Source organism: Salvia splendens, chromosome 18 (assembly GCF_004379255.2).
Source record: "Salvia splendens isolate huo1 chromosome 18, SspV2, whole genome shotgun sequence".
Lineage (NCBI taxonomy): Eukaryota > Viridiplantae > Streptophyta > Magnoliopsida > Lamiales > Lamiaceae > Salvia > Salvia splendens.
In genome coordinates this window covers 23,875,254-23,902,262 of record NC_056049.1, presented here as the reverse complement: position 1 = coordinate 23,902,262, position 27,009 = coordinate 23,875,254, and the positions used below count along the sequence as shown (strand labels likewise).

The 27,009-nt window shown below is 34.4% G+C and overlaps 4 protein-coding genes across 4 annotated transcripts; 2 read left to right on the top strand and 2 right to left on the bottom strand.

The window, feature by feature from the left end:
* Window positions 1-386: 386 nt before the first annotated feature.
* On the bottom strand, window positions 387-3,303 carry LOC121775887 (pentatricopeptide repeat-containing protein At2g01510, mitochondrial-like). The gene has a single exon (XM_042172968.1). It carries the CDS (start codon window positions 3,065-3,067, stop codon window positions 686-688), a length of 2,382 nt encoding a protein of 793 aa, XP_042028902.1. The 5' UTR covers window positions 3,068-3,303; the 3' UTR covers window positions 387-685.
* A 271-nt stretch (window positions 3,304-3,574) lies between these two features.
* Window positions 3,575-5,973, bottom strand: LOC121776386. The gene is made up of 4 exons (XM_042173559.1): window positions 5,759-5,973; window positions 5,567-5,677; window positions 4,342-4,479; window positions 3,575-4,176 (listed from the first exon to the last, which is right to left on the bottom strand). The coding sequence occupies exons 1-4, from the start codon at window positions 5,789-5,791 to the stop codon at window positions 4,120-4,122; spliced, it is 339 nt and encodes a 112-aa protein (XP_042029493.1). The 5' UTR covers window positions 5,792-5,973; the 3' UTR covers window positions 3,575-4,119.
* Window positions 5,974-8,076: 2,103 nt separating this feature from the next.
* On the top strand, window positions 8,077-10,276 carry LOC121776018 (60S acidic ribosomal protein P0). Its single transcript, XM_042173136.1, has 4 exons — window positions 8,077-8,544; window positions 8,645-8,713; window positions 9,424-9,522; window positions 9,605-10,276. Exons 1-4 carry the CDS (start codon window positions 8,287-8,289, stop codon window positions 10,139-10,141), a joined length of 963 nt encoding a protein of 320 aa, XP_042029070.1. The 5' UTR covers window positions 8,077-8,286; the 3' UTR covers window positions 10,142-10,276.
* Window positions 10,277-21,842: 11,566 nt separating this feature from the next.
* On the top strand, window positions 21,843-23,493 carry LOC121776381 (nematode resistance protein-like HSPRO2). The gene has a single exon (XM_042173552.1). It carries the CDS (start codon window positions 21,946-21,948, stop codon window positions 23,365-23,367), a length of 1,422 nt encoding a protein of 473 aa, XP_042029486.1. The 5' UTR covers window positions 21,843-21,945; the 3' UTR covers window positions 23,368-23,493.
* Window positions 23,494-27,009: the final 3,516 nt, after the last annotated feature.

Sequence of the window (27,009 nt, the reverse complement as noted above, 5' to 3'; positions counted from 1 at the left end):
TTTCTCGAGTTTGAGAACGGATATTATCTTCCAATTTTCATCTATCATTAATATCTCCTATTTACTTTTCCGTTCAATGCCACATTTTAATTGCATTATTTTTAAATATACCTCATATTTTACAAACTTATTTTTATTATAAATTAGTAATATAAAAACATGAATATATTCTAGTATTTTCTTTTCGTCTATTGTATTTATTAAAATTTGTGCCAAACAAAATAGGATACTACAACCGTCCGCAGTTAAGATTCACACTTTTCCATTTCGATCCATCCTCAATTAAGAGTCACACTTCATTTTTATTATAAATGGTAAGTAGGTCTCACATTTCACTAACTCACTTCAGTTCCATTTTATTATAAAACTAATATAAAAAGTGGGTCTCACGTTCCACTAATTTTTTCAACAAACTTTTCTTTACATTTCTTAAAACTTGTGTCCGGTCAAAGTGTGACTCTTAATCGGAGACTGAGGAGTATTTAATAACAGACAAAAAGAATTAGCAGCTAAAATCAGGAAATTAAAAGATTATTAAAAAAAATTGATGTTATTGTCAATTTCCAAGATTGCCCTCCGGGGCTTGAGACCCATGTGCTCCCGCAAATCCAAACGGCAGCATCGCGTCAACTGTCACGTCCATCGGCGTCAACAACGAAGAAGAAGAAGAGGAGGAGAAAAATCTCTACCAATAGTCATTGCAAGAGCACACCCCTCCTTTAAAATGATGAAACCGATTCGAATCTCTAAGAACAATATGCCGGCGATAAACCAGAGACGCGAACCTCATCGCAGAATGGCAGTCACCGCAGACCCGGACGTTCTTGTAAATCCGAACAGGCGCGCCATCGGTCAGCTTGAGGAGGCAGAACGCCAGTGCCAGCTTCTCGCTGTGGTAGGCGAGGCCGTGTGTCTTTCCCTCCTCGTTGATGTCGTGAAGTGCAAAGCTCATGTCGGGAATATAGCCAGCTGCCATGATCGACATCAACACCTCATCGACCTTCGAGTAGATCGCACCTGCTTCTAGATGGTTCCGGTCATCGGAGGTGAAGGTGTGCACCCTGCCATTCATCTCCACCCAGCTCCGGCCAGGTTCTTTCACCACGCCCTTCACTTTCATCGAGCTACGGGTCGAAGCAGCTTCTTCCCATTTCCCAGCTGCAGAATACATGTTTGAAAGCAACACATAGGCCACAGGATCTTGAGGTTCTAATTCAATCAGAGCTGCTGCCGCTCTCTTTGCAAGATCAAGATTTCCATGTTTTCTGCAGGCAGAAAGCAGAGATTTCCACATAGTTGAATCGGGCTCCAATTTCATTTCACTTAGCAGCTTCTCTGCTTCGTCGAATCTCCCTGATCTTCCCAGAAGATCGATCATGCAAGCATAGTGATCGTGGCCAGGCCTTATCCCGTGATCCTTAACCATGGACTCGAAGTGGCGTTGGCCCTGTTCAGCCAGACCCGCGTGGCTGCACGCAAACAGCAACCCTATGAAAGTGATGTAGTCAGGCTCGACGCCAGCAGCCCTCATTTCGTCGTAGAGCTGGAGGGACTTGATCCCTTCGCCATTTTGCGCATAGCCAACAATCAATGCAGTCCAAGAAACTACATTCCGTGTTCTCATTGAGTCGGACACCCTCTTTGCATCTTCCGAACACCCACAGTGAGCATAAAATGAGACGAGAGAGTTGTCAACTGAAGGCGAATCATCAAGCCCAGATTTCACCCAATTTGCATGAGCTTGCTGCCCTAAATCTAGCAAAGCCAACTCAGCACAAGAACTCGTGACAGTGGAAGCAAGAACGCGATCAGAGGCCATCCCATCTCTACGCATTCGACAAAACAACTTAAGGGAATCTTCGTATAGACCGTTATGAGCACAGCCAGTGATGAGGGAAGTCCATGAGATCACATCCTTCTCCACCAATTCATCAAACAGTCTTAATGCAGGATCGAAGTTGTTCTGTTTAGCATACATATCAATGAGCGCGTTGCTCACAAGCTTAGAACCTTCAAAACCAGATTTCACAACCAAAGAATGAACAATCTTCCCAGTATTCACATCCTTCATCAAGGCAACAGAGTTTAACACAGAGGGATAGGTAAACTCATCAAGTTTCATGCTTTTTTGATGCATCATCTGAAACAAGGCCAAAGCTTGCTCGGGACAACCCTGTCTCACGCATCCAACAATCATGGCGTTACAAGAAATCAAATCATCAACCTCCATCGCCTCCACCACCCTCCAAGCACTACTCAGATCCCCACATTTCGTGTACATATCAATCAAGGCGCTCTGCACAAACACATTAGCCTCAAAACCACCACGAACAACGCAAGAATGCACCTGCACCCCGTATCTAATATCAGAAACGGCTGCACACGCCACTAACACTCCCGGGAATGTGTACTGGTTAGCCTCAACCCCCTCTGCCCTCATTCCCCTAAAACACCGCATTGCTCCATCAGCATCACCATTCTGAGAATACCCCGTGATCATCGCAGTCCAAGTGACGTGATTTCTATCTCCAGGCATGCTCTCGAAGAGATCCTCGGCCTCCACAATGCACAAACACTTCGCATAAACATCAATCAGGCCGGTGACAACAAAATGATCCATATCCAATCGAGTCTTCACCGCATAACCATGAATCTGCTTGCCCCTTGAGATGAGACCTTTTATAGAACACATCCTCAGCACACCTCCTAGAGTAAAATGACGAGGCTTGAATCCATCGATCTGCATTTCGTATATCAACTTAAAACTCTCGACCTCACAACCCATTTTGCAATAACCCGAAACAAGTGATGACCACGTGATTGCACCGCGTCTGGGAGCTTCATCAAACAGTTTCCGTGCATCAGCGAGCCTCCCTGAATTCCCGTAGCCAGCTATCATCGCGTTCCACGTGACCTCATCTCTATGAGGCATTTCACCGAACAGTTTCCTCGCATCATCAATTCGACCCGATTTCAGCAGCTCAGTTAAATACTTATTCGACTCAATGAGTAAATCTTTCCCGCTAGAGAAAGTCCTGCACCTACGGGGTGAAAGGAATCTGTTCATAACCCGATTCCTTTCGCTTCTACATCAAAAACCTTTTCTTTCACTCATTTGTACAACACCTTCATTTATAAAGATAGAAAGATGGTAGGGCTTAATAATTACTGCGGCATTTTCAGCCGGCTTTTTCTCCCAATCTTCACAAGCTTTGGAATGTATAGTTGTGTCTTGGCATTTCCAGATAAATCGCTGCTAATTTTTATGAGATGCATGCTTCGCTCCAGATGAAGAAGTAGTATTAATTTAAACAAGCAACTCAATTTAATCAAACCAGGCAATAAAAAAATTGATCTTTCGACTAGTGTAAAAATGCTTATAGTCCTAAGTTATTTTTTCTTCCATTTTTTAAAAGAAAATTAATAATGGTTCTTTAACTTATTGGATAAAGAAAAAATATTTTACCAAAAGTAGTGTTTTATCGTCAATATTCATATTCATAGATATGCTGAAGAGCAAAAGAGCAACAATAATAGTTCATCTATTTCTTTCAACAAAGATATATGTGTGCAATTGATATCCAACAGGCTGAGAATAGTGTGGTGAATTTGGTTGATTAAGATAAAATGCTAAGTGATAACAACTGACTAGCTAAATCGAACATCATCAAGCATATATGGTGACTATATAGTGCATTAGACAGAACAAACTTATTGAAATGAAAAAAACAAAATAAAATTTGTTTTGTTCATGTGCAAGCAATTATCTTCTTGAGAGCTATTGGAATATAAATTAAATTGATTTCTGAACCCATTGTAAAAGCAAAGGCACTTAAAGTCAGTTAATTTAACTCCTTTTTACTAGCATACTGCCATTGCATGACTTGTTAAGGCCCAACTCATTTCTTGAATCCCAAAGAAGCTAATGAACTACCACATCTCCAAAACCTAATCTCCAAAGAAGCTAATGAACTACCACTCGATACAACTTAACTCCCAATTTCAATGTTAGTAAAACGATCCAAATATTCCAGGTTTCACTCACACCAAGTGAAAATGGACCTAATGCATTAGAGTACATTGTGAAATAAGAGGCAAAACTAAAAGACAAATGAATCTTCATGGATCTCTAATAAAACCTTCAATGGTGTAGATGCTATTCCACAAACTCAGTTTCTGCATAAACAAATTGTGAGTGCAGATCATGGTTTGGAAAAAATGAGTGTTAGTTATTGCAGGACACAATCAAATAGAAAACAGATCAACACCAGAATAGAATAAATGACTTAAAGCTGCTATAGAAAAACATGACAAAAAGACTGGTCCAATAGTTGGTCATACCTCCGACTGTCCATTCTGCGCATCTTTCTCTAGAAGTTGGATTTGCTCGCCATTATTCATATTTTCAAGAATGGACTCAATAAGTACTGAATATGCCGATTCTTCAATGAATGGCCATCCTTCATCTCCACCATATTCCTATATAAGAGAAATATTGAGCAATCACATACCCGGTTAGTAATAAACATGTCAGACCTTTCTGCTTACATGCACGCATCTGTTCTGCTCAATTCCGCTATAATCTACACAAGTATGTTTATTGTCTTACGCGCATAAAAGACAGATGGAAGTTAAGTTAAGTGCAAAGAAATAATGGATTATGGAAGAACCTTTAAATAATAAACAAGGAAAAGTTTGTAGAAAAGATTTGTCTCTTAGATCTTATACATTCTTCAGTTCAACTTAACCTAAAACAAAACCATTGAAAACAGGATGCTCTGCTTTCACTTACAGCCTCAACTAACAAAGCTTACACATGGATTTTGGTCATGAACATCTCAGCAAGCCTAATAAATCTCTGATATTTACTGAAAAAGATCATTTGTCAGGCTCCAGCTAGCTAAAGACCCTTCAACCCCTTTCGATTTACAAATGTAGTGCCGAACAATGAGGAAATCATTTACACTCATCGCAAACTACTTATGACAACAGGATAACATGTTACTAGAAACCAAATTTCGAAGCATTGCCCTTTCTAGCACAAATATGGAATAGTTTAAGGGTGTTCTATAAATAGGAAAACAGTTTGAAGCTTGGCAAATTAGAAGGCTAAGTAGACTATGCTATGGTTTTACATTCACTAGCGCTGCGATAAAAAGCTCTAGATCAACATATCCCTCCCAACTCATGCCCCTTTTCACTGGCAACTTGAGCTTAGAAAGACGATATTCGATTCATCCAAATCAATGTAGCTGAATCAACATGTCATTCGATCATTTATCTCTATCCAAGAGTTGAATGAACTGGCTGTGGAACATAAAACCTTCATGCTGGTAAAAAGGGGCAAAAAGCATAAAAGTGATAAAGTGCAATTTTTTAGGTTTCAAATAGCAACACTTATTCTATGATTATTTTCCAACATATCTCAACAAATTATCAGCTAATATGTAAACTAACTTCAAACAATACGACTACTACAACCAAATCAGAACTAACTAACAGCTCAAAATCAGAGAGAAATGGTGAAAATCACAACTAAAATAGTCCAATATAACTCCAACTCTACCTTCAGCAGCTTCTTCACGCGTGCCTTCACCATTGCTTCGGAAAATCCAAGCGGCAGCATCGCGTCAACCGCCGCGTCCATCCGCGTCAGCCGCGGCTGAAATCCGAAACCCTAGAACTGTTAGTACACGAAAGCAGCCCCAAAAAACGCGGTGCAGAAATAAAAAACCGAGAAAAATGTGTGTATACGCACGATTCGCTTCGGTCTCCCCCTTGGCCTCCCCATCTTGACTGCGATGGACTACACGCACAGCACGCAGCGAATCGAGAGGAAAACTGAAATTTTGAATTTTTTTGAGGTGCAAATGGGAAGAAGAAGCAGAGGTTATTTGCTAAGAAAAGACATGCATGCTTTTACTGTGAACATACATGAAACCATATCTGTTTTTGGGTAATTATTCTTTTAAACCATAGTTTATTTCTCTCAACCAACCATTACTTTGCAGGTTTTGAATTTTGATGTATACTTTTATATCAATGAATATTAAATCCTTTTTTATTCAAATTAAAAGCAAATTTTTTGTTAATGTGAAATAAAAGTACTTATAAACAATGGGTATATTCAGATCTCCATAATATATAGTATAATATAAATAGAGTGAACTACAAAAAATGACCATATAAAATTAAAATTTTATTAGTATAGATAGATCTTGGAAATAGGGGATAATCATATTTTTTCTCCTTCATACTATTATTGTGTTTTTATGTCTTTGTTTACCTTTTAGACTGTGAAGTTATTTTAGTCCATCTTTTCTCTATCCAGTAATATTTCTCTTCTGATAAAGTTGTTTCTATGTATAATAACTTTTCAAAAGTTGCCCTTAGATGAATTAATGCCATTTGATTTGATAGGATTTTACATTTAAAATTGTATCCTCTGACATGTATGACCAATACACACTCAATGACAACTCAAAGATAGTTGCTCTGTAATAAATATTGATTCATGACATGGAAAAGCTCATAATGGTCTATATGAAGGATCCCTTTAAATTGTTTTGTCGAATGCGGAGAGACGACTCGTTCTATGCTCACTGTGGGTGTTTGGAAGATGCGAAGAAGGTGTTCAACTCAATGAGAACACGAAATGTGGTTTCTTGGACTGCATTGATTGTTGGCTACGCGCAAAATGGCTGTTTGCGTAGGTCTGGCTGAACAGGGCTAAGGCCGCTTGAGTTCATGGTTAGGGATCGCGGGATAAGGCCCGGCCACTATCACACTATGCTTGCAATGTTTCAGTGTTATAGAAAAAGTTGGCATTCCTTATGTGATGTTATGACTGTTGATAACATTTGTTTATGGCACTATTTAGTTCTCTACTAGTTGCATTTGTTTCTTGAGGGTTGTTACATCACACTGATTGAGGAGGCCTTGTATAGAGCATAGACATCCTTTACATTCTTAACTATTTTGACTTTTTAGAAAAACATTGTAATGAATATGGATAGCTATAGGCTGGAAAATGTTAATTAATGTTGTAGCTAGCTGTTACTTGCTTGGGAATAACAAGCTCTTTGCTAACTGACAAGAGGTTTGACATATGCATCAAGAGGTTTAACAGTATGTTCATTAATAATTTTGGTACAACTGATAAAAGGTTTCAAGTTTTATCAATTTCAATTCAGGTTCTCAAAGCAGGAGAGGTAAAGATTTTTCCTTGTGATGCGAATCAAATATACCTCTTTTATCCCATCAAACTTCAGTAATTTTACGCGTGTTTGGACTCATTTAAGCATGCTATTCAATGTCGTGCGTGAACTAAAGCGAAAAGGAGCTCGTTCGTGCGAAAACAAACAAGTTTATGACATTATTGTGGATTTTCAAATATGTAAGAAAATTTTGAAAATATCTTATCTTTTACATTATCCATCATGTATGAAAGTACTGACATAATTTTACCAAGTCATTTGGTCCGAATGCTGTATGAAGAACATAAGTATCCAAATTAATTAGATCTAGTCAATCTTTGTAACATCTAGGTTCATTTCAACTTAAACCATTACTCATTACTAATTGAGATATAGAAGTCGCTTTGATTTATTTTACTTTTACAAATTTGTATAAACACGATTTAAACTCAACCCACCCCACTTATGAAGTGGCCAAGAATTGGGCCTAGAAATGTACAAAAAAGTTCCAGCTCAGTTCAGTCCAATCAATGTACTATTGTTTATATTATACTCGTAATCAAGTTATTTAAACATTTAATTAACAAATTACTTTTAATATTACGTTAATTACTTAATTAGTTAATTAATTTGATTGATTAATATAAAATCAAATTAAAGCAATTGATTTTAATATTTTCAAATACACAATAAATAATCTATTAAAAATCACGAAATATAAATCTGAGTCTTGCGGTTCAATGTAAAACACTAACTCAGCCCAAATATAAAGCCCATTTCCATAACATAGGAGCAGCCGTTAGATCATCGTGTAACTATACACCTAATCTCGACCGTCAATTTTAGGTCATCCAGTTCGCTCACTATAAAATCATCACACTCCTTCCGAAACACTCACCAGCATTTTAGGGTTTTAGTCTTCCTCTCCACTCAAAACTCCCCAAATCTGAATCGAAGAGGTTAAAGTGACGGCGCCACCGTCCGCCTTGACCTAGCCTCCGTCGCTCCGTCTAGGCCCTCATTTTTGTACCTCCTCCGTTCAAATTCTAGGGTTTTGTAAATTACACTGTTTGTTGTAGTTTGAGAAGAAATGGCGCCTAAATTGTCAAAGAGCGACAAGAAGCTTGCCTACGATTCGAAACTCTGCCAGTTCATCGATGAGTACACCCAGATTCTGGTCGTGTTTGCCGACAACGTCGGTTCAAAGCAGCTCCAGAACATCAGGAAAGGTCTGAGGGGCGACTCCGTCGTTCTCATGGGAAAGAACACTATGATGAAGAGATCTGTTCGCATCCACGCTGAGAAGACCGGGAACCAGGCCATTCTTAACCTGATTCCTCTCCTTGTTGTAAGTTTTATTTTCCATTTTTTGTGAAGGTATATGTTTGATGGCTTGATTTGATTTATGTATTTATGAATTTGATCCATTTGTGGTACTGTTTGGATAGGGAAACGTTGGATTGATCTTCACCAAGGGTGACTTGAAGGAAGTCAGTGAGGAGGTTGCCAAATACAAGGTGAGCTGATTTGATTTATTGATTTTTTTATTTGTATTGCTTTTGATGGTTTATTTATACTTGTACTGTTATTGCTAGTTTAGTTAAACACATTTGTATATATGTAGCTTAATTTTTGAAACTTTTTATTAATTGCGTGTGTTACCTATAATTCATCTTTCACAGATACGTCGATTATTTGATTTAAAAGTGCAATTCTTCCTCTCGAATACAAATAGTGTAGTGCTTGTTATTGAAATATTCTATTTTGTATGATGATGAAATAAGTTCCGTAATGTAAAATTTGTTCTTGAATGAATGGTTTTATTAGTCTACCTATTTTTGTTGTATGATAATTTACAACTCTGCCAATGCTTAATTTTCGATTCAATATGGTTTGCTTGCAATAATTGTTGTTTTATTGAATATTTTTAACTTTTTACCAAGTAAACTATTTAAAGCATCTATATTTGTGATTGGATGAATAGATGAGTAGATAAGAGGTATTCCTCTAGTATTCAATTTGCTGGATTGCTAAATTTTAACTTGTTTACACTGTTTAATACTATGATTTACTTTGTTGCAATGGCTTTACAGTTTCATACCCTTGATACTTTGTTTATTGTTGTGAAATATATGATTTTGTGTTAATGTCTTGTACTATTTGGTTTTGGCTCAGTTGATCTATTTGTTTTTCTAATGTAGTGATTTACATATATTCTCACCTACAGGTTGGTGCTCCTGCTCGTGTTGGTTTGGTTGCACCAATTGATGTGGTTGTCCCACCTGGCAACACTGGTCTCGACCCATCCCAAACCTCTTTCTTCCAGGTATTCTAAATTAAATTTTTCCAGTTACATTCCATGTTTTCCTTATCGTAGAGTTCTAATGTGTGTTAATATATGCCTCCAGGTGCTTAACATTCCCACCAAGATTAACAAGGGTACTGTTGAGATCATCACCCCTGTTGAGCTCATCAAGAAGGGTGACAAAGTGGGCTCCTCTGAAGCTGCATTGCTCGCCAAGCTTGGCATCCGTCCCTTCTCATATGGTCTTATCGTCACCTCTGTGTATGACAACGGAACTGTTTTCAGCCCTGAGGTGCTCGACATGACTGAAGAGGACCTCATTGAGAAGTTCGCCCTTGGTGTTTCCATGGTCACTTCCCTGTCCATGGCCATCTCATACCCAACTCTTGCTGCTGCACCACACATGTTCATCAATGCCTACAAGAATGCCTTGGCCATTGCGGTCGAGACTGACTATTCATTCCCTCAAGCTGACAAGGTTAAGGAGTTCCTTGCTGATCCCAGCAAGTTCCTTGTAGCAGCTGCCCCTGCTGCTGCAGCTGGTGGTGATGCTCCTGCTGCGGCTGCCAAGGAAGAGGTGAAGAAGGAAGAGCCTGAAGAGGAGTCTGATGAGGACATGGGTCTCGGTCTGTTCGATTAAAGCTGCTAGTCTGCTGCTCTTTAATTATATTATCTCTCGTTTTATGAACTTCATGCTTTGTTTTTCCCCGTTGCTGGAACTAGTTTCGTTTGATACTTGGATGGAGTTTTTTGTTGAACTTGTTTGTTCTTTTTTATGTTATTGGTATGTTTATTAGCATTTCTCCCATATATTTATGTCTTAATAATACATAGGCGAAATGGTAGGCATCCTCTTTATCCACTACTATAATAAACGTTTTGTATACTATCATCATTCCAAAAAATAAATGCTGAGTTGGTTATTGAAATAATATAAAATTAGTTATATTTTTCTTGGCCTTTTAAACCCTGCATCAGATGATGAAATTTTAGCAGCATGTGCATTACAAGCTGCAATTTTAGAGAAAATTGGATTATATGCTTCCAAATTAAACTTAATTAAGTAAATACTCGTAGTTAGGGAAGATGCGTATGTAATTGCTACCATTTGAGTAAAGCGATGCCTTTTAATTCTCTTTATGGGTATTCTATTCTTTATCACAATTTGAGAAAAGAGATGCTTTTTTATACACTCAACCCATCTAACCAAAAATTAATACTATGCCGGTCTGAAAGAAAAGCCTATGCAGCCTTAGGGTGTTGTCCTAAAATCTAACATTATTCACAATTATTGTAATTAATTAATTAATTAAAAAGTTAATAAGTGGAATTCTTTTTCCATTTAACATAATATACTAAGTATCTAACTATAATGACAGATTCAAGTTGGATTTTATGGGTTGATCGACCCCATAACTTGTCTATAAGGCCAAAATACTCCATTAACTTGGTGCTTTGTTCGTTATTAATTGTGAGTGATAACCGGTACACCTTCTCTACTTTCTGGTATCTGCAACAATTAATGGGTGTACCGAGCTCACAACTTGCTCATGATGGGCCAAAAAACTCCACCAACTTTATTCTTTGTTCGTCAATCATTGTCAGTGATAACTGTCACGCCGTCTTTACTTTCCGGCATTGACGAAGATTTTGGGGTTCTATGAACCTCACGGGTTGCTCATGATGGCTTGGAAAACTCCACTAATCCCGATCTTGTTTACTATCCATTTTCAATGACAATCGCCACATATGCTTTCTGACGCTGACGAGATCCTTATCAAATTTGTGAGTTACGTTTATAAAATTTGTCATTAGTCACATAACACCAAGATATGCAAATATTTTATGGGAGAGAGTATTCTATTTTTACAAAAAAAAAGTAGTGTGTTTTATAGTTTTTGGTACCCATATCCCCATTAATTAGGCATTGACAACTTGCGTGGGCAGTGAAACTTTTCATGATTGGAGAAATTCATATATTAGGCATTTATGCATTAAATATAACTCTATACCTCTCAACGCCACTTAGAATTGAGAACATCACCAACCCATATGCTATCCATCCATTTGTATCCTATCAAGATTCCCATTCATTGTATCGGAATTAAAAATATCATGAAAATTATATCCTTATAAGACCCATTATTATCCAACTCAAAATAGTAACAAAATGAATAAAGTAGTAAGCGCCGAGTGATTCTCACCCCACTTTATACTTCAATATGAATTGACACTTGCTTCTAAAATTAGAGAGCATAGATTTTTTTTATGTATATATTATTGGATTTTAGTTAATTAAAAATGCTATAATATATTGCATATTTATCCGTGCATTATATATTTCCACATTTAGGAAAAGTATACGAATTCACGAAGATATACGTTTAAATATGAATTCATGAATATTTTGGTGCAATTGATGTAAAGATTTGCTTAACAATTTTGGACTTTATCTCTATATTAGAATTGTCTAAGAATTTTTTATTATACCTTTTAAAGTATAATTTGATGCAATATAGTAAGAAAATTATAATTAATAAAAATGATTTAAATAAAGTTGATCAAGTTGAAATCAAAATTTAGAAATATTATGTACTTACAATTCATGTATTTAGATATTTATTTATTTATTTTTGAGACAAAATTGTGGGGCTTTAATGAATGATATTCATTCCATACTCAAGATTGTTATAGCCAAGTGGGCTTATAGAAGCACTACAAGTTACCTCTTAAAGAGGATTAGGGCAAACTTTTTGGATTTTATAATTATTCCTAGTTACTAGTATTTGTTTGAAGCACTACAAGTTACCTCTTAAAGAGGATTAGGGCAAACTTTTTGGATTTTATAATTATTCCTAGTTATTTGTTTGGCTTTTAAGTTGGATGCAGTAAACTCGAGAAGTATAAATTTTTGTGATATAAAAAATCTTTGATAAGACCTCGATGAGTTTAGAATTTAGAAAACTTCCCTTTATTCTCATAAATAGAATTGACACACATAAAAATACAAAGATAAAATCAGTACATATGAGAAAAAAAACAAAAAAGATTGAGATAAAATAAAGTGCATGATATCCATTGGCCTCGATTACTTTCTAATTTAAAGAACTTCCCTTTGTTCTCATAAATAGAATTGATACACATCAAAAACATCAAAATAATTGGTAGAACTTTAAAATCAGTACATAATTGAGAAAAAAAACATATAAGATTGAGGTAGAAAAGTGCATGATATCCCTTGGCCTCTAAATAATTTGAAATTTTAGTTATTATGTGTTAAAGTTGGAGTAGGGTGTTAATTTGAAATTCCAAAGTCACAACGAACAAGAATTCTTTTACAAGTAGCTTTATATACTTGTAGATAACATATTCCTTCCTACAAGAAATCAAGAATTGTTGAAAAATAGGGAAAAAATTAGTTGGAGATGTGTTTGTATTACAAACACATAGAAATGGAGGCCAAAAAAGTATATAAAACCAAGCAAGAAAAGAATCAAGATAAGTAAAGTTTGAAGAAACTCATTGGATAATGTTCTCAAGCTATCTTTATATCATTTTGTCCCAAACGATGACTATGTCTATGTGGTAACGTTTAGTGTTTGATAGGTGAATTGGCTTTTACTTTACTAAATTATTTCATTCAAACATTTTTTTCGTATTTGTGTTTTTCGGTTACATTCAGAGTTGAGATTTAGACGTCGGTGAGGCCTATTGTTTGGAGCCTATTGATATGTAACACGAGAAGACAATCTAGGTAATAGCTAGACTTCAAAAACCCTCATTTAATTTTTGAGTATATTTAAATCTCAATTCCATTCTTGTGCAATGAAAATTGATATGTCTAAATGGCAAAGAATGTTAAAGTTGAGACTTTATTGTTATGTCTGAAAGATTATGTCCATAAGTTTGACTACTTACTATTAATATTTACATAAAATAACCCTTTTTACATTAAAAATATAAATGGCAAGCGACACTAATGCAGAATTCAAGATCATGGTTTATTAAGATACACTATTTCAGTTGATACATAGTCAATACCAATCTAAATAGTATCTTTGATTTAGAAAACAGCAAAGAGATTTTTGAATTATTCAAAAATCAACATTTGAATTTTTAATTTCAATAATTGCGGCTTAATAGTTGAATAACATTTGACATGTTGTGTCTAGCCTAGGCAAGAGAAAAATGGTGAACCTAAAAAGAATTGTCGAGAAAAAGAAGGGTATAATCGGGACAACACATGGTATGGTTGCAATCTAGGAAACCAAACACGTAAATCTAACTTTGACTTGTCTTCAAAGTCAACCACCTATGGCATTCCAATTTCCAACCCAATCCTATGTTTGTGAAATGAAATTATCTACTTATCAACACATATCCATTCAAATACGTGGAGGATTTGATTAGTGAGGATTAATTTATTCTCAAATTGTTCTAGATTGAATTGAATTCAGAATTACCCATATTAAATTTGTTACCGTAAAAGGAATAAATTCATAAGTAAAATTAATTTTGCGTCAAGTTGTCTTTAGGAAGAATTCAATTAACCGAATAATATTTATAGTATTCAATTTTGACTTATCCATCTAATTAAATGATAAGTATTTTTTTCAGCCCATATACTAAAATCTAAAATTATCCTTTGCAAAAAAAAAAAATACTAAAATTATACACTTTTTGAACTCTAACTTTGACATAGTGCCTTAATTTGAACTTTGAAGAAACATAAAGAAAAATTGGTGAAAAATTTTAATATAATGTGGGTATCATTATTTGAAGAAACATAAAGAAAAATTGGTGAAAAATTTTAATATAATGTGGGTATCATTATAGTGGTCTAATAGTTGAATGTGAGTGGACATTCTGATTTGATGAAATTGAGATTTTATTCGGTGAAAAAAAAAGTAATAGTTAGTGTATAAAATTATACTGAACAAAAAGGTAATAGTTAGTGTATAAATTATAAAAGGTGATAAAGAAGGATAAATTGGAGAGGATGGTACAATTTTATTCTCAAAATTAGGAATGAAGCACTTATTTGGGAATGGAGAAAATCTTACACAATTGAGAAAAATCAAAATCCAAATAGATGCATAAAAGTATCTACAAAAACAATTTAATTTATTTATACATTGCGAGAACAATTGTATTCAATAATTTACAAATCACATCGAGAGAAATAAGTGAAAATTGGATTATTTGTAATCTCAATTTCTAACATCGAGAGAAATAAGTGAAAATTGGATTATTTGTAATCTCAATTTCTAATATAAGGAGACGAGGAGTATGGAACGTAACCAAATGCAAACTCTAAATACTTTATAAACTTCAAACTATAATATGGAACGTAAAAAAATGTCAACAGATGATAAAATAATAGTAACAAAAAATGTCAACACAATTTCAACGGTTGATGCTGTGTTGAAATCGTGTTGATATTATGTTGGCATTGTGTTGACATCAAAATCTTGAAATTTTACACTGTATTGACATTGTGTTGACACTATATTGAAAAGTTTGGAGTTTATACAGTATACGAGTTTGCATTTTATTACCGCCGGGGGAGTATGTTAGTAAGTATAAAACCAAAAATTAGATAGAGCTTTTCATCAACATTACAACTGTTTTTGAAGGCATTTCACGCGACTCCTGTCTCTATCTGAGCTTGCAAGCCAAATAACCCCTTGAAAAAGGGGCAAAATCTATGCCGATTATTTCTGACATTGATTGTTTGTTCACCGGTGACCCAACCATCTTCCGCCACGACACTGGGCCCACGTCACCAATAAATCCACGTGGCCCTTCCATGTCTGTCACGTGATCTGCCACGTAATCTGTTAGAGTGTTGGTAGTTGTGGACGGTATCAAAAATATAGGTGTAATAAAGATGTTAATATTAATACAAGTTGGTAATGTGTAGCGTGAGTGAAAAAATAACTTAATTTTATTATTAACATATATTATGGTGAAATATGGAGTTAAATTACATAAAGTATATATAGAGGTTATTTAGAAAAAATATAATATTCTTCCCGTCACAAAGTAGTTGAGTCATATTCTTTTTTGTGTTATTTAATGGTAATTGAGTCATTTTCATTTTTTGTAAAAAAATCTATTTTTCCTCATACTTTACCCTCTCTTCATTATTCTTATCTCGTCATTTTTCTTATTGTGTCTCTTCTCTTACTTTATTGATCAACTTTAACCTTTATCACATCAATTTCTTTTATGCCCAAAAGAAATGTCTCAACTATCTTGGAACGTAGGGAGTACTATTTTCTAAATGAAAACTTATCGATAAAATTTGATCAAATTCTGGTCCGTTTTGTAATTTTAAAATTCAGCATGAAAAAATCATTAAATTTTTATATGTTTTAAATTATTCTATGACGAAAAATTCAGGTGAAATTCCGTTTGATATGAAAATTGAGAAATCATACGTAAACGTTAGTCAATGAGTTAATTTACTGTCTATTTATAAATAAAACAACGTTGCTTAACTGAAAAATATCATATGAATTTTTTTTACATAGGCGACCATATTATTTTTTCTTGGGTAAATAGAAAAAATCAAAATTTAAATTTGACCAAAATATATTTTTTTCAATTCGCCCATTTCTTAAATAATGTAAAATAATAAAATGTGCAATGTTTTTGGGGAATGATGAGGTATGTTTAGAGTGGTTGGGAACTTTACACTAAATGCAAATGGGATATTCATATAACAATTATGGAATGGAAGAAAGGGTGATATACATAATGGGCTGTCATCCTTTTCCTAGTGTGAAACATAATGGGAGAAAATGCATATAAACAAGAGTTGTGTTCCCCAAAAAATACGAATAATAAAGGAAAGTTATTTTAATTTGTTCTACTAAATAGTTATCTTCGTGAAAATAGCGTTTCTATTGAGCGACTGCTGGTCAAATTTAGTCAATGGCTATAGCCTCTTATCAATTATCTTCAATGCGTTTTAAATTTTTTTACACTTCACTTTATTAATGTGTAATACTTAAAATTTAAATAAACGGAAATTGAAGAGATTTTAGATTTTGGTGGAGGTAAAAGCAAGATCAATGTTCAATTAACTTAATAAGCATAGTAATTAAATAGACATATATGATATACTAAGCTTTTTTTTTGTTTGACTAAAAGTGTACCGAACCCGCCTTCGGCAGAATCCGCTTAATCCTGCTCGATCGGGTTTGTGGATTAAGACCGAAAGTCTCTCGGCAGGTGACTGAGTTTAAACTTGTGACATCAAGATCACTACAGTTCCGCGATGCCAATTGCGCTTTGACCTGTTGGTACACTAAGCTTTTATTCAATTGAATAAATTCAACAGTTGTATAATAGTAGTATTATTTGTTAACGTTCATTATTTACCTAGAGGATACATCGCGCGAGTATATTGTTTTGCTTTATAGGCTGTCGATGATGAAATTTTAGACAATTCTAGACAATAGACAAGGTTGTTAATACCACTTAGTCAAAAGATTAATTATGTTAGGGACTAGATATTACATTAATTAGTTAATTAGATATATTTATGTGCTATTATGCATACAATTTATCGTTACTTGAACCAATCCAAAATATGTACGTAAAATAAAAATAATGTTAGGTTACAAATATATAAAGCCCCGCAGTCCGTTAGCAGTTAGCACCATAAAATGTTGTTAAAGCTATTCAAGATTATCATATAATATTATTACAATTTACAACCTATGCTTTTTAGTGAAAAAGATATTCTGTATTAATGCATATCCTAAACAATATTCTCTAATTAAGAAGAATATTAAATTATTTAGTCCAAATGAAATATTAAAGCTATATATTGCAACGCATGAGGTCGGACCATACCGCATCGACAATTTTGCAGTCCGAGCCCATTTGTGGCATGAGTTACCAATGACCTCAGGATCAAATCGTCAACGTCTTCAGCGCCCATCACATGTTTTTAATGAGTGTAAAAATTGGCGAAGAAATCCAACAAAATTAATAACAATAAAAAATAAAAACGTAAACAAAACATATCAATAGAACAATGGCTAACAAACAACTAACAAACAACAAAAGCACACGATAATAATATATCCGAATATTTACTTTAATAAATATACTAATCTGACAACACATAATATATTCAAACAATGCCAATAAAGAAGAAAATCGAAGAAGACCTCATAATAAAAAAAAAGGAAGCAAGTATTAAATAAAAAGTATTTTAGGACCAGGTTGCATTATGTATATTAGAATCTCAAAATAAAAAAGGAAGCAAAACATAAATAAAAAGTAATTTAGGACCAGGTTGCATTATCTATAATTTGTGTGGATATGTATACAGACCAGAGTCAAATTAAGGCACAATTATTCAGCAGCGTTAAACGCGGAAACGAATTGTGAAGACCGTTTTACATACAATTGTTTCGGCCGCCAAACTTGGAAACCATGCGTGTTTTTGGTCTAATCTTATCCCAATCTAATTAACGGAAACATTTCCACTATTAGAAATTTAGAATTAGAAGTTTGAACCATGCGTAATGACGCTTCTGCCCCTCGATTAAATTTCATATACATACTCTAATTAGTTCCATTTCCATTAACTTTTATTTCACAGACTTTATTGCAAATGAATTAATGAGTCAACTTAATCGTGATAGTTTTTTTAGTGCAAATGCTCCAGCCACAAAATGGTGAGAGTCAGACTCGAATAAGTAGTTCATTTAGTTCCTTATAGAAATATAAAAATTTAAAATAATACTCCATCCAAATAAGAAATTTGGGACGACATTAGAATTAAACCATAATAAATAAAGTAAGAAAAGAGTAAAATGGTACTCACCCCGTCCATGAAAAATAGTCTCATTTTGCCATTTTGGAATGTCCACAAAAGATAGTCGCATTTCTAAAAATGGAAATTTTCTCTCATATTTTACCCACTTTTTCTCTTTTCTCTCACACTTTACCTAATTTTTCTCTCTTATTTTATCAATTTCTCATTAAAACTCGCGTCGTCCACAATTATGACTATTTTTTATGGACGAATGAAGTAGTTAAAATAATATTAATGAATAGTGAGACCTACAATTTTTATTAGTGTTTAATAGTAGGTCTAGTGGTATAATTTATAAATGAATTGATGTATATGAAAAATAAGCTTGAGATAAATGAACTATTTTTATGGGACGGAGGTGTATAACATGTTAGCGAAACTAAAACATTACATCCGCAATCATTACGTAAGTAAGTCTCTAGTTGTGTTAGGAAATAAAATAGGACAAACGTATAAATTGTTTATCTTTTTAATACCATGTGTATCTACGTATGGTGGTGACGATATCAAACCAAAGATTTCATATTAGTATTATTCACTCTCAAACTATTAAGCTTATTTACTCCCTTTCAGGATCCAAACTCCAACAAGGTATATATCAAGTTAAAACTAGACACCTTCTCATCAAAAGTGTAGCTCCATCAATTAAACATTATTGTTTGCTTCTACCAAACAATTGGTATAGAAATTAATATACCACCAACGAATTGCCTTGTAACATTAGTTTGCTTATAAATTATGCATTTCATTGATTAAACTTTGTTGATCCTTGTAACACAACTAATGTGGAAAGAATATCCTTCCCTAACAAGCCCAAAACTAAATACAAGAGAGAAAGCATTTATATAGTTCCAAAGGGGAAAGAATAAAAATGAAGATATATTAAATTTGGCCACATTGATTACGTTATTATAACAACAATTAGGATGATGGGATACGAACTAAACAACTAAACAATAATTGCGAGCCCAATAGCAGTGACGGCCCATCAGCCCAAAACCCAAGGAAGAGTATCAGTTCGGCACAACCAAAGAGTTCGGTCACAGCCTATAGCTCGGTAAAAGCCAAGAAAGAGTATCAGTTCGGCACAACCAAAGAGTTCGGTCACAGCCTATAGCTCGGTAAAAGCCGACCAATCGAGCTCAACTCTCAGATCGGCAAAAGCTGATCGGCAAAGTTCAGCAGTTCGGTCTCAGTATTCGACCGAACAAGGAGATAGTGGACCCATGCAGGATCTCCACGACCTCCATTACACCCACGATCTATTTAGTGGTATTAAGCAGTTATCAACCCCCCTACCAGGGCTGCAAACCACGATCTTAGTTCGAATGTATAAATAGAACTTAGATCAGATAGACCAGGGTTAAGTTCTCTAGATCCTGAATCTCATATAGCAAATCAGTATTGTATTCTGTAAGCTAGATCAAGCAATACAAATTTGCCCTCTATTCTTCCCGTGGACGTAGATTTACCTCAGTAAATCGAACCACGTAATTTTCAGTGTTGTGATCTTCATTTATTGCTTGCATTTATTCCCATCAAAAATTCGCTAAATCATCATAGGACAAAAAGTTATTCGTAATACAACATTTAGGACAAAAATCTTTTTTTTTGTAAGAGCATATCCTATTTTATTCCACCACTTAATTACACAAATCTTCGTCTCATCATCTACCTCTTTATTTAAAAATTTCGAAGCATATTCTCTTTATACTCATTAAGTGCTGCTGGCCAATCAGATTAGGAATTCATTAAATATTCATATTGTCTGACTTGTTAATTTTGTAATCCATCACACTTCTCCATTTATCCCTCCAATTAACTTCAATTACTCATTCAATATTATTTATATTTTCATTAAAGTCTTCAAATCGATTCTAATTAATAAAAAATTAAAAGAAACATGCCTAACCATTCGGATAAGTTTGGGATCAAACTTATATTCCTACATTTTACAAAAAATTATCAAATTATATTAATTTGACAAAAGTTTTAATATAATGATTGTAGTATGTAACTGAAATAAAAGTCATGTTTTAAATATGTTATATGTAGAGTAAGTTACTATATAAGTTATAGTAGTAGTATAGATATTATTACTTATACAAAAAAAATATAATTTTCTTAAAATAAATTGAAAAAAATGCGTGAAATTTTTTATGAATGGATACAAAAAGTTCCAGTTTCAACCTTTTTTTTCTTGTTATTTTTATCTATTTATTATATGAATATTACAATTTTTCATATCATCTCAATCTCTTTCGCGTATTCAAAAGTTTCATTATATTAAATTCAACATATATTTCCATTATAAAAGTAATATAATTGCCAAATAAATATATAATGGAAATATATCCAGAATTAATTTATCATCTCAGATTCTCAATCTCTTTCGTGTATTTAATTAATTTTATTATTAAATTCTGGATATATTTCTAGAATTTAATATAATGGAAATACATACAGAATTTAATATAATGGAAATATATCGTCTCAATCTCTTTCGTGTATTTCAATAATTTCATTATACTAAATTCTGGATATATTTCCATTATAAATGTAATATTATTACCAAATAAATATTCCTTAAACATATCCATTTAATATCCTTGATGAAAATGACACAGATTAGATCAACAAATGAAGGATCCTATGACTAGACTAGGAGAGAAGCATTTAGGGAATAATCTTAGTATGCAAATTGGACCAGTTCTTTAATTAAAACATTTTAGCATTTAATTTTTCTTACCAGAATTTTAATGTATATTAGTACTATTAATATAATATAGAAATTTTGAATACTTATATAGTTATCTTAATATAACACAAGTCTATATAAATGGTCTTACAGATAATAATACATAATTTAATATAGTAAAATAAGAAAATAGAGAGAAAAGGTAGTTGAAACTTGATAAAAATAGATAAACACAGATTTTAGTGGATGGCAAAAATAGAAACATAAAACTATTTTTCATGAACCGAAACAATCTTAAACATTTTACAATAAAATTATAAAATAAAATCGAACATTTAACAATCAAAATTACTCTCTCCATTTTATATTATTTAAGTTTTTTAGTATATAAAAATTAAGAAAATTATAGTAGTGTTTAATAAGTTAAATGATGAGAATACATAAAATATGAAAGAAAATAAAAAAGAAGTTAAAAAAATATAATAGAAAAGAATATAATAATATGTTCTTGTTTTTATTAAGGAAAATGAGATAATAAAAAAGGAAAATGGTAGTAATAATTTGGAAGATTGTAGTAGTAACTCTCAAACACGCGGCGGTAAGATATTGGTTGGAATACCAGCGACGCGTAGTAGTTTAATAATCACCCAAAACCACTGCGTTAGGTATATCTGTATATGGATAAGGTTTTTCTTTTTTTATTTTAAATAAAAATAATTTTCATTTTAAAATAATTAATTAAAACCGCCGCGCCTTTTACAATTTCTTCCCTCTCCTCTCCCCTTCCACACGCCTTTCCCCTGTTCTTGTCCCTCATATCCCGACTCCGCTATATATACTCCTTCCTCCCTCACTTCCCTCAATTCAAATGCAAAAATCAAAATTGAAGAGATAATTCACATGTAAAATGGTGGATTTCGATTGGCAAACAAAGATGATCGGCGCTGAGATCTCCAACAAATCGCCGAGATTATCCAACAAGCTGCATATCACGATTCCTCCACCGAAGCTCCGAAACGCTGAGCTGGCGGCGGCGTCGGAGTCGTCGTGCTCGGCGTATGAGCAGTATCTCCGCCTACCGGAGCTGAGGAAGCTATGGGATGCAACCGAGTTTCCTGAATGGAGAAGTGAATCGGTGTTTAAACCGGCTTTTACTGGCCTCGAGATCACCTTCCGGTTCATTTCCACGGTTTTGTCCGACGCGCGGCCGTACGTGAACCGGCGGGAGTGGCGGAGGAGGATCGAAGCTCTCGCGATGAGGCAGATCGAGATCATCGCGCAGTTGTGCGAGGACGATGAGGACGATTGCGAGACGCGAGCTACTATTCCGATCGTGGATCTGTCCAGCGAATCCGGCTCCCTAGCGCCGACGAACAGCTCGGCGGAGGTGTGGAAGATGGCGGACGACACGGTGGTGGTGAGCCACGTCAGCGAGGAGAGCCTCCTGCCGCGGGTCGCCTCGTGGCAGAAATACGAAGACGTCGCGCGGAGGATTCAGTACTCGATCGAGTGCCAGATGCAGGGGCTGCCGTACACGCTAGGTTTGGGAGAGCCGAACCTGAGCGGGAAGCCGAGCCTCAATTACGACCTCATCTGCAAGCCGGCAGCGGTGCACGCGCTGAAGAGGTGCTTAAACGACGACGTCGAGTCGAAGAATTTTGAAAATCGGACGGTTTACTCGACGCATCAGGTTCTGGAGTCGTGGATCCGAGTCGCGAGGGAGCTAATCGCGAGGATCGGAGAGGAAATCGACTCGCGGCGGTATGAGAGAGCGGCGAGGTATTGCTGGTTGCTGGAGAAGGTGTGGTCGATTGTGAATCAGATAGAAGATCTGCATCTGTTAATGGATCCGGATGATTTCCTGCAGCTGAAAAATCAGCTGATGATCAAGGCGAGTTCCGATTCGGAGCTGTTCTGCTTCAGATCGCGCGAGCTCGTCGAGATCACGAAATCGTCAAAGGATCTGAAGCACACGGTGCCGGCGGTGTTGGAGGTGGAGGTGGACCCGACCGGCGGACCGAGGATTCAGAACGCGGCGATGGAGCTGTACCGGAGGAAGGACGATGCCTCGAAAATCCACCTGCTGCAGGCGATGCAGGCGGTGGAGGCGGCGGTGAAGAGGTTTTACTTCGGCTACAAGCAGTTGCTGGCGGTGGTGATGGGGAGCTTGGAAGCGAAGGGGAATGTTGAATCCGGCGATCTGTTGAGCCAGATATTTATGGAGCCGACGTATTTCCCGAGCTTGGACGCGGCGAAGACGTTTCTGGGGGAGCGGTGGAGCCATGAGGTGACGGGAAGGTGTAGTCCGGAGCGGCGGCGGAGTGTTTAGTCAAATAGGAGATGGATTTATTTTACAGATAAAAAAAATTATTCATGTTTGCAGTCTGGCTATGATTTATTTTTTCTTTAGTCAATTTTTGGTATATGAAAAATTAATTATTTTATGAATTTCAAATATAATACTAGTACTATGATTCGTAGCAATACTACTATACTAGTTACTCATCCGATTTAGATTGCATGCACATAAGCAACAATCCAATATTTTATTTTAAAGTGTTAATATTCGATAGTTATATTTGAATAATATGTTGTCGTTAACTTATAGAGTTACAACTTATTAGAATAGCGTCAAGTTAATTTTAATTTCTAGTACTTTCCTTGTTACAATAAAAATGTTTCGAATCACAAAATAGTAACCTAGTTATTATGTAGTTATATCAAAAAATCACTCAACCTCATACATTCATACTATATAATATCAACTCACAAGCCAAAGGCATACTATATAATATCAACTCACATCTTATTTGTACATTTGTAGTAGTATATGTTTATAATGTTAATATATTAGTCCATCAAGTGAATTTATACTATCGATTGTCTCAAAGTCATAGAGTAATACACTTTGAATACTTGAATCAGTTTGAATCTATAAAAAAAGTTATTACAATGGTTGACTATTTAGATATAGAAACTGAAACATACAATAGGTGTAGAAATGATAAATGCAAAGAATAATGGAGTACAATATTTAAACACTGAGCTAATTTCACTTGGGCAAATTAAAGATGTGAAGACTGTTGTAAACTTGGATTAGATATTCAGCCCATTTTAACTGGAGTATAAAAATAATAAAGATCAAAGTTTTAGGCCCGTTATTAGACTAGGACAGTGAGTCGGCCCACGAGTTTAATAATTTTAAGCCCATTCATAAGTTTTGATTTAAAACATTTTTTATTGAATACACCATTCTGGAAATCATTTTGTCATATTGAGACAAAGCCACTCCTAGGTCCTAACACTAGCATCCATACAGTTTTTGCTTATGAAATGCAAAATTATTTGAAATGTGATTATCGTTTTATGCCTTTTTTTTGACAAATATTTTGTGTGTATATAAAAGACCAAGGATGATTTAAAAATCTACATTTCGAATAAACAATATACAGTGCACTTATTTATTTTAAATTGATCGATTTTGAATGAACGAGTACACATATAGATTGTGGTTGACAAATAAAGTACTAGTAAACATATTGGAAAAATTGATCCATTACTTATGTGCAAGCTATAAATGAGCAATCTTTTGTTTTAGAACAAGATACCACTCCACACCACAAAATAAGAGCTCACAAAAGTGAAGTGAGGATTGTGGTGTTGATAAGGACACCTAATCCTTAGGTTGAAAAATGAGACCTATTTCAAGATTCATTAAACCTACTACACTATAACCCAAAATGTCTTCCCTATTGAATGCGATTTTCACTTTATTAGATTAGCGGCATGTCCATGGGTTGGACACTACGAAGAAAGGTCATCCCCGGCATCAAAGGAAACACGATTGACGGTTATCACTGACAATGAATGGCACACGAAGAACAGAAGTGAACCCTAACTCCAGAGGGTTGGGGCGGAGCTGCCACACTGCAAGATTAGGGAAAACTCCAAAAGTTGAATTTAATGAAGTTTTTCAGGTCTCGTGAACCAATAATGAAGTCAGACAACTCTCGACTGTTCCTGATCCTGCCGGTTAAACTAAGTTAAGATGGCATTGTCACATTGAGATAGTGCACTTAAACTTGTTTGATTTCTATTAAGATTATGAAACTTAGCATAAGAGAATGAGAAAAGGAAACTTAGAAATTAGAAGAGAAAATTACATACTAATATAATTAATATAATATTAGATTTCCAGTTCATACTAAAATATAAACATCGCCGCAATTAACTATGTTATTTTTTGGCTGGCTCGGATTTTTCTCCACCACAAAATATTGTACAGTTATTATGTGGTATCCCCATAGTCTACCACGTCAATAATTAATTAAACTGAACTAGACCGACCAATTATGCAATATGATTAATGGAAATAATAATAATTATAATCGAAGTGCTTAAATAATAGCTTATATTAAAAAGGCTGCCAGAGTGGAATAACTTGCAAAATTTGGACCAATCAATGGCAAAGATTAGGTTAATGCTGTCACCATTAACAACCCTCCTTCACTAGTTATTTGAATATACTATTAACATTAATTAGAATTGACAACGACTTCCAATTATTATGTTTTTAATAAAATAATTTATATGTGTGTAAATATAATACTACTATATATATGCTGTATGAGTGTTTGAGATCATATTTAAATAGTCAGAAAAGGCTAGTATATTTTTTCTTGCACTCCTAAACCACATTCTATATGAGTATAGTTGTTTATATCATCATATGGTATCGTTACTAAAGCATTACTAATACAATAGTAATGCACCCGCTAAAATATGATAATGTTGTCAAATTATTAAGCTGGCCAGTTTATATTGGGTTAAATTTAGTTTATGGCTGGGATTTAGGAATATTTTAAAAAAAATTTATGGACTTTCGCTTATTTTGAAAACCCTAAAACATGCATAATAGCGCAATTTTAGCTAGCAACAATAATCTATTATCGGAAAGCTAAATCAGCGCAATTTCTGAAGTATTTGAGATTTTTAAAAGAATAAATAAATATTCAAGCTATTTTATAAAAAAAGACTCAAACTTTGGATTATAAAGCTAAAATTTGAGAATCTCCATAATGGTGTCCAAGGCAAAGTTGGTTAAAATGAAAAGGAATGCTGGAATTGATTGTGTGTCACAACCTCGTATAAAATTGAATTCGATTTTTTTTGATTCAAAGAAAATGTTTAGGGCCAAAAGAGAATGACGAACTAGAAAGGATTTGAAGCAAAAACCAAACAGAGAAGCAAAAAATGACGTTCCATTAGAATATTAAATGATATAGACCACAATTTGGAACCTTATCCTTTACATTAAACCGCAACGGTTTACAACTATGTCTCCAACAACTATAGTTCTATGACAACTCATTTATTTGGATTTTCCTATATTTGACAACGATTTTTCGTATTATTCCAACGGTCATTTAAATATTGATGTCATTTTCGTAGAGAAAAAATGTAATTTGTTTTAAACAATGTAACGTTATAATAATAATTAATAACGGTCATTTTATTGGGGCACACATGTATTGCATGGTTATAAACAAATTAAAATAGACAATTATAGAAAATTAATTAATTATGAAGGTTATTATATGTGATCATTAATATTTTTTGAAAGACCAATTTTACTTCCATGTTTGAATTATGACTCCTCCCACTTTATTATGCATTTCTTATTTGAGTTTTGAAAAGATGAGTGGTGCAATTCAGCCATAGTAATAATAACTTGCCATGATTTCGGTCTAATAAACAAGTCCATTTTCTAGTTATTTAGTAAATATTTAATTTAGCTAAAAAGTAGGAGTATAACTTTTATCATGCGAGTATATCCTTCATTGTAATAAAATCATATCTCTAAATAAGTAGAAAGCATAATAATGTAAAAATATTTTAATTCTTTTTACAAATTAGTAATAAGATTTATTAAAATTTCTTTTAATAATATTTGAATTCGGCGACCGCCCCG

What these genes read in the sequence shown, in the direction of transcription:
- LOC121776018 (XM_042173136.1), top strand. Translation starts at nt 8,287, where the DNA reads ATGGCGCCTAAATTGTCAAAGAGCGACAAGAAGCTTGCCTACGATTCG. An exon ending in AGGAGGTTGCCAAATACAAG is followed by an intron (nt 8,714 to 9,423) that starts GTGAGCTGATTT and finishes TCTCACCTACAG; the next exon opens with GTTGGTGCTCCTGCTCGTGT. An exon ending in CCCAAACCTCTTTCTTCCAG is followed by an intron (nt 9,523 to 9,604) that starts GTATTCTAAATT and finishes ATATGCCTCCAG; the next exon opens with GTGCTTAACATTCCCACCAA.
- LOC121776381 (XM_042173552.1), top strand. Translation starts at nt 21,946, where the DNA reads ATGGTGGATTTCGATTGGCAAACAAAGATGATCGGCGCTGAGATCTCC.
- LOC121775887 (XM_042172968.1), bottom strand. Translation starts at nt 3,067, where the DNA reads ATGAACAGATTCCTTTCACCCCGTAGGTGCAGGACTTTCTCTAGCGGG.
- LOC121776386 (XM_042173559.1), bottom strand. Translation starts at nt 5,791, where the DNA reads ATGGGGAGGCCAAGGGGGAGACCGAAGCGAATC. An exon ending in GGGGGAGACCGAAGCGAATC is followed by an intron (nt 5,678 to 5,758) that starts GTGCGTATACAC and finishes TAACAGTTCTAG; the next exon opens with GGTTTCGGATTTCAGCCGCG. An exon ending in CGCAGAATGGACAGTCGGAG is followed by an intron (nt 4,177 to 4,341) that starts GTATGACCAACT and finishes TTGTTTATGCAG; the next exon opens with AAACTGAGTTTGTGGAATAG.